The 11,107-nt window shown below is 45.2% G+C and overlaps 1 protein-coding gene across 6 annotated transcripts in view; it reads left to right on the top strand.

Moving 5' to 3' along the window:
- The first annotated feature begins 9,893 nt into the window (after positions 1-9,893).
- The window catches only part of AGPAT4 (1-acylglycerol-3-phosphate O-acyltransferase 4), a 128,153-nt gene continuing 126,939 nt past the window's right edge, over positions 9,894-11,107 (top strand). For 2 of the 6 annotated variants that reach the window (XM_058735844.1, XM_058735845.1), the window contains exon 1: positions 9,916-10,107. In XM_058735844.1, coding sequence (XP_058591827.1) covers positions 10,021-10,107 — 87 coding nt within the window. In that variant the 5' untranslated portion in view covers positions 9,916-10,020. Of the gene's footprint in view, positions 10,172-11,107 lie in introns of all 6 variants that reach the window. The other 4 variants (XM_058735846.1, XM_058735847.1, XM_058735843.1 and 1 more) reach the window with 4 other exon arrangements.

The raw sequence follows: 11,107 nt of genomic DNA, 5'->3' as shown, positions 1-11,107 counted from the left end.
CCGACTTTGGCTCAGGTCATGATCTTGCGGTCAGTGAGTTCGAACCCCACGTCAGGCTCTGTGCTGACAGCTTGGAGCTTGGATCCTGCTTCCGATTCTGTCTCCCTCTCTCTCTGCCCCTCCCTCGCTCACATTCTGTATCTTTCTCTCTCCAAAATAAATAAATATTAAAACAATTTAAATCTTCTTTAATTTCTCTTGTTAGAGCTTTATAGTTTCCTATGTAAGGGTCTTACACATCTTTCATTAGATTCATCTGTAGGCATTTGAGTTTTTTGATACTATTGTAACTGTTTTCATTTTTTAAATTTCCGCTTTTTCTAATTGTCTGCTATGGGTGTATGTTTTGATGATCCAAAGCTGTGTGACAAACTACCCCAGACTTAGTGTTGTGAAATAACAGCCATTCTAGTATGCTCACGGCATCTGTGGGTGAGCTAGACAAGGCACAATGGGAAGGACTCCCTTCTGCTCCAGGGTCTCCTCAGCTGAGAAGACTTTGAACAACTGGTGGTGACCCAGATGGCTCGGGAACCATCTGGAGGCTTCTTTGTTGGTGTGATGGGCACCAGGGCCGGACTGACTCATGGGCTGGCCTCCTCTGGGACAGCCCACAGAAGCCCATCACATGACCTCTTGTGTGCTTGGGCTTCTCACAGGTTAGTGGCTAGTTTCGGAGACATAGACCAGGGAGAGCAGCCCTACAGAGCCCAAGAATGTCCAAAGACCCAGGAGGAAGCTTCCCAGACTTCTCCGACTGAGCCCTAGAAGTTCTATGGCATCATCTCTACCACACTCTTTTGGTTACAGTCAAGTCCCAAGGCCACTGATATTCAAAGGAAAGGGAAGAGAACACCATTTCTTGATGAGGGAGTGGTAACGCACACTGAAGAAGAGTGGGTGGGATGGCAGAGATTTCCTGGGCATCTTGGGAAAATATAACCTGTCACTGATACGGAGATACCACTGATGTAAGCCTGTTGACCTGCAAAACTCACTTATCGATTCTAATTCATTATCTGCAGATTCTTTTGGAACTTTATTTGTACAAACATGTCATTGCAAATAAAGGGAATTTTATTTCTTTTTTTCCCATCTTTACACTTTTTACTGCTTTTTCACTGATTCGTTTCTTCATTGTTCCATAAGTGATTCTATCATACTGTTAAGTTTGCTCTCCCTACAATCCTAAGACACAATTATTTTGAAGAATAGTCTATACAATGACACAGACAGTGCTAAGATTACCAGGAAAGGATGGGAGGGAGGGAGTGGTGGGTAGTAATGGGGGTGAGGAAAGGGAAGGGTATATTTTCTTCTTCAATAGAATGTTTGAAGCCCTTGATTCATTTTTTTCCTCTAGGCTCAACTATAGAATTGGTTTGAAAACATTCATTTCACAATTTAGCCAGAACTTCCTTGTTTTTTTAATGTTTGTTTATTTTTGAGAGAGAGAGAGAGAGAGAGAATGAGTGGGGGAGGTGAAGAAAGAAAGGAGGACAGAGAATTTAAAACTGGCTCTGCACTGACAGCAGAGAGCCCAATATGGGGTTTGAACTCGCAAACCCTGAAATCATGACCTGAGCTGAAGTGAGACACTGAACTGACTGAGCCACCCAGGTGCCCCCTAGATCGTGGCTGTTAAGACATCCAGCCAACTGCTCCAGGTCTGCCTCTCGTGACTGGAAATGTCCATTGCCTTGGGCTACCCAAGGTCCTCTGGGACAAGGTCCTCTGGCTAGCTGGCATTCCTGTGTCCTGAATCTTCACCTGGAACAAAAACTCAAGTCCTCAAGACAGGGGTGCCCTGTGGGTGGGATGTGGGTGGATGAGTGGGATGAGGCAGGGGATCACGGTCTTCCTCATTATCTCCCTCCGTCCCACATCTCTGAGCCCTGCTGGAGCATAGGAGAGTGTGCACACCCTTTTGGGAAAGGCTACCCCCAATCACAATAGGATTTATCTCCACAGCCGGGGTCCTAACTCACATCTGTTCTCTCCTAAAGCCCAAGCTCTTTCTGTGTCAGCACACTCAAAACAAGGGAGGATTTATTTAATAAATGGCAGGACGGGATGGCAATTTGCTAAGCACCTTAAACACCGTAGACCACACACAGAGGATGAGCTCAGAAGAAGTACTTAAGTACGGAATGACAGGACAAGGCGTAGAAACTAGAACTGAGTGCTGAAACAGTTGAGATCATAGAAGACACAGATCGACCAATCACAGTTTACACGCAGATGGTAAATACCAGGACCGAAGAAACATAGTCAATGCATAAGAATAGGTCTCATGGAAAAATGGCTGCAAATGGTAATAACTAAGTCAACCAAGAAAAGCTGGTGGGGGGGGGGTAGGCGGAGGTGGCAGTGGGAGGTACGAGAGGTGGAGGGGGGGGGGTACTCTGCCAGCAGCAGCCACAGTGGGAGGAGAGGCTTCTTGGAGGTAACTCTGAGAAGAGAGTTGCCAGCGCTGAGTGGGGAGGGAGAGTGGCAAGAGGAAGAGGGGGGAGTCAAAGCAAACTTTGGAATCACCATTCACCAACGCAGGGAACCAGGGACCTGTGTGAAACTGTGGAGTTCTGGCAGAGTCGGGCCAGAGGTCCGTCAGGGGACCTGTTCAGCGCGGGGTGCAGTTAGGGTTTGTCCATGAAGACAAGGTCCATGAAGACAAAGGTTATGGGGTAAATATGTCCGAGGTTCGCAGAGAGATGCCAACTGGACTCCTAGGTCTGTGAGTCATCTTTACGTTCATGAATGGGTTGAGGAAAAGGAGAAAGGAAGGACCAGTTTTTGAGGTCCTACCCCATTTCGGGTGCTTCCACCTCCTGTCTCATTTAAACCACCAACCCATGAATTTTATAAACGAGAAAGCTGAGGCTCTGAAAACTTCATAAAGAATTAGAACCCTTTGTTGTGGGGCACCTGGGTGGCTCAGTCGGTTAAGCGTCCGACTTCAGCTCAGGTCACCATCTCTCGGTCCGCGAGTTCGAGCCCTGCATCGGGCTCTGGGCTGATGGCTCAGAGCCTGGAGCCTGCTTCCGATTCTGTGTCTCCCTCTCTCTCTGCCCCTCCCCCGTTCATGCTGTGTCTCTCTCTGTCTCAAAAATAAATAAACGTTAAAAAAAATTAAAAGAAAAAAAAAGAACCCTTTGTTGCAAGTAACAAAGCTAGCTCGATGAGGGAATTTATTATATAGGGGACTCTCGTGGCACCCAAGGACAGCGAGAGAGGGAAAACCCATATGCTCCTTTTTTATGTTGCACAGGCTGCAGGGTAATGAGCGAGAGGACTGAAAAATGGCAAGAGCAAACCCATGAGGCCCAGAGAGACCATTTTCTTTTTTACAGCCTCTTGGAAATCAGTCACGAAGCTCAGTTTTGTTGAATTAGATGTGGCTTTGGCTGGCAACCAAGATAAAATGATGGTGGAGAGGAGTTGTCCTATGCTTTTTGCCGACGTTGGGCCGATATTCCAGGATTAACTTTGGGTAAAACCAACTTTCTATGTATAAATTCAAATGCATGGAGCATAGATAGGCTTTCAATAACCACACTTAGAATAACAACAGTTTAAGTAAAAATTATTTTTAGCATTTTTATGCCAGTGGAGTTTCTTTCAGACTTGCTTTTCATCTGAAAGCCTAGGAAACACCGAGGAAAGAATTCTGGGGTAGGAGGCATTAAAAACCGAGCCTCTGCTTTAGCTGTTTCCTGTTCATTGTGTACCCAGGACAAGCGGACCCAGCCTTCCCAGACTCTGATATGACAGATTCTCTGTAAATGAGAGATGCGGACTAATGCGAGTACTTCTCAATCTTTAATGTGCATATGACTGTCCTGGAGATGTCATTAAAATGCAGTTTCTGGGGCGCCTGGGTGGCTCAGTCAGTCCATTCAGTCTCCGACTTCAGCTCAGGTCACGATCTCACAGTTCGTGGGTTCGAGCCCCACGTCAAGCTCTGTGCTGACAGCTCAGAGCCTGAAGCCTGCTTCAGATTCTGGGTCTCTCTCTCTCTCTGCCCCTCCCCAGCTTGCGCTCTGTCTCTCAATGTCTCTCTCTTTCTCTCTCTCAAAAATAAACATTACAAATTTAAAACAATAATAAAATAAAACAAAACAAAACAAAATAAATAAAATAAAATGCAGTTTCTGATCCACCAGGTCTGAGGTGGGGCTGGAGACTCAGCATGTCTAACACGTCCCCGGGTGATGCCCATGCTAATGGTCCCAAGCCACCCTCTAATTAGAATACCCTCTACGGAGCCATTAGGCTATAAGCTTAAGGGCTGCCAACTAAAGAAAAGCATAGGTCACAATTAATAACAATATTTATTTTTAAAAATGAAGATGCTTTAGTTTTCCACTTATAAAAATAATTCAGGCTTATCAATGATTTTTTTTTAAACACACAATATATAAAGTTCAAGGGCTGAAAACCATCCAGAGTTAAATACCACTCAAAATAGCGTGCTCTCTTTTCACTCGGTCATGAAGAAGTCAGGTGCTAAGTTTCAGTATTCCTTTGTTTTACCTTGTCTCTTAAAGTCAGGTCATGAAGCTGGTAACTTTTTCAATTTGCTGTCCATCAGTTCGGCACAAATCGATTTGAATTCAGTTCCTCCTATCGTGGTAGACTTGCTCCTGTATCATATGATTTCCAGTTGTTCATTGCTTGGCTAGAGGAGAAGACCATGACTTTTTGATCATCCCTGCCAGGTTGCATTGACCTGAAGCTATCTGGAAGAGAAAGCAGATGAGCGAATACTGAGAATTTTTAAGAGACTTAAAACACGATCCAAGTTAAGAACGTTAACAGCTGTTGGACTTAGGGTTCTGCATCCGCACTAATATTTGGGGGAATGACTCAGGTCGTAATCATCATTGATCGAGGAGGAAATCTAGTGCTTAGTTCCTCTGCCATTTCGTGATTTGCATGTTAAATGTTCATGTTAAAGACATTTGAATGTGCTCAAAACGACCGCAGTAATAACAACATAGTCTTAAGAGCTTGTTGGCCATTAAAAATGATATGCAACATATCACTAAGGCTTAATAAGGGTTGATTTAAATATGCAACGATTAAACATAAGGTTAAAGATTCCAAATATCACATTCACTTTACTCTTTACGCATTTTTCTTTGTCTACTTGAAATAGCCAGAACTCCTAATTTAGCTAGCACACAGTGAGGTAGTTACAATTGCAAATCTACGATATGCTTATATTTTATAATTTGAGGAAATTTTCAAAGTGTGTATATAGATTTATTTGGATTTGCTTATATTTGTAATCATACTATCAGGCAAATGAAATAAAGCAAAACTATCATCAGTGTACAGCTAACAAGGCATTAAGAGAACAGGCTGTTTGAAATACTCATGAAATAACTCCAGCATCTAGCCTGGCAGTCAAATATATGATATGTAACTTACTATTTTAGATAAATGATATTTATCATTTTAAGTGCCAAAATTTAGGTTAAGAAAAAACTTTTCTGAAACACATAGCATTCTTCCTTTAACAGAAGGTTCTCAAAATACTTTAATCTTTGGGATACATGTTATAATCACCATCAATTATTCTTTGCGTCTGTCCTAAATCATCCTAGAACACTATGACTTTAGAAACCTTGAGTTATTTGGTTTTTATTCATAATCATTTTCTTTTATAAAAGTTATAAATGTTCAGTGTTGAAATTTTTTCCAAAGGCAATAAAATAGAGAGAAACAAATACGAATCATCCTCAATCTCACAGGCCAGAAATAATCATGAACAGTTCAATGCAGTATGAGTCTCCTAGGGCCACCATGACAAATGACTATACACTGAGTGGCTTAAAAACAGAAATTTGTTCTTTCACAGTTCAGGAGGTCAGGAGTCTGAAATTCAGGTATCAGCTGGGTTGATTCCTTCTGGAGGCTCTGAGGGAGAATCTGTCCCATGCCTTTCTCCTATTTCCTGGTGGTCGCCAGAATACAAGCCTTGACGTTCTGCCTCTAGGCTTTGCCTCAAGCATCGCATGGCCTCATTCTCCGTGTGTATCTTTCTGTCCTCTCCTCTTCTTGTAAGAACACCAGTCATTGGATTGAGGGCCCATCCTAATCTAGGATGACCTCATCCTAATTATATTTTCAAAGACCCTGTTTCCAAATACAGTTACATTCTGAGGTGCTGGATGGACATGAATTTTAGGGGGCCTCTATCCAACCCATTACACACAACCTAATATATATTTGTATAATTATAAAGAAGAGTTTATGTTAGCTATATAGCTCAGTTCCCTTTTCACTTAATATACTGTGAATGTTTCCTCACGTCTTTCAAATATAGCATTTTAAATTTATGTAGTATGCTCCATCATATGAATATCACATCATTTACATAACTGACCTGCAACTTCACACATTAGATGGTTTGCAGTCTTCACTATCATACATGACTCTGACGAATCTACATGTGCCTTTGAGGTGACCTGTGCTTACTTCCTTGGCATAAATACGTATGAGTTGAATTATTGGATAGAGTGTGAACATTTTATTTTATTTATTTTGAGAGAGAGAGAGAGAGAGAGAGAGAGAGCAAGTAGGGGAGGGGCAGAGAGAGAGAGGGAGACAGAGAGAATCCCAAGATCCGGGGCTCAGACTCACCGGCCACGAGATCACGACCTGAGCTGAAGTCAAGAGTCTGATGCTTAACAGACTGAGCCACCCAGGCACCCCGAGAGTGTGAACATTTTAAAGGCTCATGACAGATCTGGTTCAATTGAGTTCCAAAAATAATGTGCCACTTTACTGTCACCAACAAGAGAGGAGAGAACCCATTGCATAGCATCTTCTTTACCTTTGTATATTTGGTTTTTGAATATTTGACAAATGGATAAACAAAGAAAGAACATCACTTCTTGTATGTTTTCTTTTAAATGTTTTATTTTTCAGAGAGAGAGAGAGAGAGAGAGAGAGAACATGAGTGGGGGAAGGGCAGAGAGAGGGAGGACAGGGAAGCTAAACAGGGCTCTTGTGTTGACAGCAGAGAGCCCAAAGGGGGCTCGAACCCATGAACCATGAGATCATGACCTGAGCTGAAGCCAGCCACTTAACCGTCTGAGCCACCCAGGCGCCCCTTCACTTCCTGTATTCTTATGTGAGGTTGTATATTTGTTGTTGATGTTTATTGGTTATTTGTATATCCTTTTTGGGTGTGTTATAGTTTATATCTTTTATGTCCTTTTAAATCGCTCCACGGGTCAGCATTAATTTTTTACAGTCTTGCTGATGAATGTACTGCCTGCTCTCACCCCTTACAGTTTGTTGTGAGCTAAGAAACTGTGTAGACATTCTCCTCCACTTCCCTATTCCCATTCTTTGGGCCGTTTCTGAACCTTGTACAGACTTCAGTTACTGCCTCCATTACACCGTATCTTAACTGTTTACAGGTCTTTCGCTCCTAAGACCTTGAGCGCCGTGGGCCAATGTCCACATCTTATTCACGTTTTTGTGTCTTCAGCAACAAAAGCGCAGACACTCAATAAATATTTGTTGAACTGATTTGTTAGATTGTGAACTGGGAATTTTCACAATTCCTTGTCTAGACAGAAACAGCTGAACAAGGAATATCTAAAGTAAGAACAGAGTCTAAAGTGTATAAGATTTAGTCCATGAATGTGGTACTTCCACTTTAAATTTTTAGAAGTGGTGACTTTCCCCTGTATTTCTCAGCTATATTGCTGAGATAATTGAGACTGTGAGTAACATCATTGAAATAGACAAAGTGTTAATGTAGCAATAACACGCATAATAATTATCATCATAATGGAATCAAGACATATTAAAGTACTGAGATCAGAATAAGACTGGCAATTGTCAAAAATTTTAATTTCATATGGTTTCCATTGAAATCAATGACTGTTCTTGTAGGAGCATCTAGGTGGCTCAGTTGGTTAAGCGACTCACTCTTGACTTGGCTCAGGTCATGATCTCACGGTTGTGGGATCGAGCCCCTAGTCAGGCTCTGTGCTGGCAGTGCGGACCCTGCTTTGGATTCTCTGTCTCCCTCTCACTCTCTGCCCCTCCCCTGCTGGTGTTTCTCTCTCTCTCTCTCTCAAAATAAATAACTAAATTACCCTTGTAATATAGCACAACTTTATGCAATTTGCAGATTTTGAAATACATTTCCATTCAAGATTCAAATATGAAAAACAGTCTAACTCTACTTGAGAAGTACTTTGAAAAACCTTTGCAAGTTTCCCCCATGCTAGAAATAAATGGACTTTAAAACATAATTTGAAAAGTTATAAAAACTCTCAAAAATCGCTTTGGCTGTAAGAAAGGTCTTACAAACATCTTTTATAAGCATCTCTGTATGGTCAAACTTTCTTTTTTTAGTTTACTTTGAGAGAGAGAGAGAGAGAGAGAGAGAGAGAGCACGAGCAGGGGAGAGGCAGAGAGAGGAAGAGAGAGAATCCCAAGCAGGCTGTGCACTGGCAGGGCAGAGCCCCACATGTGGCTCAAACCCACAAACCAAGAGATCACGACTCCAGCCAGAACCCAGAGTCAGGTGCCCAACCGACTGAGCCACCCAGGCACCCGCATTTCTGTATGGTCAAATTAATTTTCACATGGATATTAAAAGAAGACACTGCCACAAATGGGTTTTCTGTCCAGATTCCTGTTCAGATTCTTCTTTTATGCCTTCGATGTCCTTTAACGTCCCCCTCCCCATCCATGTCCCATCTGCCTCTCTCCCATCACACGTGCCACCAGCATGCCACACACCTTATAGTCCAAACCCCCCTTTGTCGATTGCGGATGCCCCCTTCTCTCCCACCATAACGGAGCAGAGCTCTTTCTCTGTTCTCTTTCTCTGCTCTCATGGCGCACTGTTTTGCTTGGGTTTTGGTTTGGTTTCCTTCGGTTTTAGCAATCTGTGGGTCTTAGTAGTTTTGCAGTGTGGTCTAGTTATCCGCGAGCATTCTATTCTTCCCCGTGGGCTGTCAACATCTAAAGAATGGGGGTGAACACAGGGGTCCTATGCAAAGGCTCCAGTGTTATTTGCGACTATGGTTCTAATAGTGGACATTTGAAGGGCATACGTCTTAACTGTTTGGAGGTTGAAATCATGCTGTGGGCATGTTGGAGACGCGGTATTTGCAGAGTTGCTGTTGAAACTCTTTTTAAAGTTGTGATGACAGCGTTGGATTCTAAAGGTGTGCCCAGACCCACTCCAACACACTGGGTGCAAATGCCACGTGCGTGTGTGTGTGTGTGCGCGCGCGCGCGCGCGTGTGCGTGGTAATCGACCCCGGCGGGGAGAAAACACACCGACCCCAGAGCTTCTTTTTCCCAGTTCGGAACGTCTGCGATCACTTGGACTTTCCGGCATTATTTCCTTGAAGGTGCTTCGGGGCGCCGGTGGGTGGAGAGCGATCTCCCCGCAGCCCCGGGCGGAGCAGCGAGGGCGGGGGGGATCGGAGAGCGCGGGCATCTCCCCCCCCCCCCCCCCCCCCCCCCCCCAGACCCGCCGAGCGACCCGCGAGCCCGTTTGGGACCGTTTCCAGGTCGCCGCGCGGACGGGGCCGGAGTGCGTCCGGGCCGAGCCTGCAGGAGCCCTCGGGGCCCCGGGGATGCAACAGGGCGTGGGAGCCGCGGCAGGAAGAGAAGGGCCACCTAGCGGGCTTTGTTTCGGATTCCGGCAGGTTCCCCGAGCCGGAGGCTTTGGAACGCGAAGCCGACCGAGGAGGCACTTCCTTACACTAATTGCAAGGGGAAGGGAGTGACTCATGTTACACCGGCTCGTAGCTTCCCTCCCCGTAACTGCTAAATTGTAGCTTTAAAAGGAAGTGACATGGGGTGGGGAGAGACGTCAGCTGAGGACCACTTTTTTTTTTTTTTTCCCGAAGGGTCCACCCCATGGGTGGAGTCTCGCTTTTTTCTTTCCAGTGTTGGCTGACTTACAGCTCCTATAAACTAGTGGCAATTTCTGCACCCCAGCCTGCTCCCTTTCAGTTTCTGGTTCCCAAGCCCATGTGCCAGGGGCCGCCAGCAAGGAGGTATGTGCCGTTCGTGCGATTTCCAGGCGACTTCACCTCTGGGCGTGGCGGATGTTTGTGTGTGAGTGTCTGTGTCTCACTGTTATCCTCTGCGGGGCTGGACCTCACTAAAACCTCTGGAAGGGGTAGGTACAGAACGAGGAAGCGTGGAAGGTGGAGAAGGAAGTCAGGCTCCAGTGGGGACGTGGAGGGGCAGAGCCTGGAAGGCACGGGGGCTCTGCAGCCACAAAAGGACCCTTCCTTTGTGCTCAGCTGGGCGAGCGTTCGTTTCCCGGTGGGGATTTCGAGCTGCCGTTCAGGGCTTCCTCCCCGCCCCCCTCCCCCTGCGGCCCCCTCCCCTTGGGCCGAAGCGTTTTCTCTGCGATAGATGAAGCTGGGGAGAAGGTTCCTGTTACAGATCGGTCTCCTGTGTCATGCAACACGTTCTTCCGTCCCTGGCGTTTCTATGGCAACCACAAAAAAAAAAATACTCCACAAAAGGCAGCCCCCGATATCAATTGATTTATTTGTATTTCGTTCCGAGTTTGCTGCTTTCCGGACCCGGTTATGGGCTCCGCTTGCTAAAATCCAGCACGGCTTTGTGGCTACCCCCTCCTCACTTTCATTTTGGTTTTTCCCTATCGGAGGAGGGCTGGGGGAGGGGTGTTGTCAAGGAAACAGGCATTTGGGATTACCTCTTTATTTACTTAATTTTTGGCCTATGAATTTCTCCGTCATATCTAGGAATTATGGAAGGAAGGGTTCTGTGTTTATGCGAGTCCTCCGTTTCTGGTCTGTTTTAGGAAACGAAGACAGTTTTCTAGACGTGGTATTAATGCCGTGAGCAGCCTAAGCAAGGGGCGAGCATGCACTTCTTTATAGGAGGTGAGGTCCTCGAGAAAAGTTTTAGAGGGTGTTTGAGGACCAGCGCTGATGGGTACGTTATTATCTGCCCAGGTGTGCCCCATCGCCCAAATATGCAAAAGAGGGTTCTTTGCTCTAGCCTGAACTTACTCAGCACAAAACCCAAGTTCAACAAGTCCGAATGGGTGACAAAAGGTAACTACTAGCAGGATTCTCTG

This window comes from Neofelis nebulosa, chromosome 6, assembly GCF_028018385.1.
Source record: "Neofelis nebulosa isolate mNeoNeb1 chromosome 6, mNeoNeb1.pri, whole genome shotgun sequence".
NCBI classification, from domain to species: Eukaryota; Metazoa; Chordata; class Mammalia; order Carnivora; family Felidae; genus Neofelis; species Neofelis nebulosa.
Note: the sequence above shows the minus strand (reverse complement) of the source record. Positions and strands in the feature narration are given on the sequence as shown.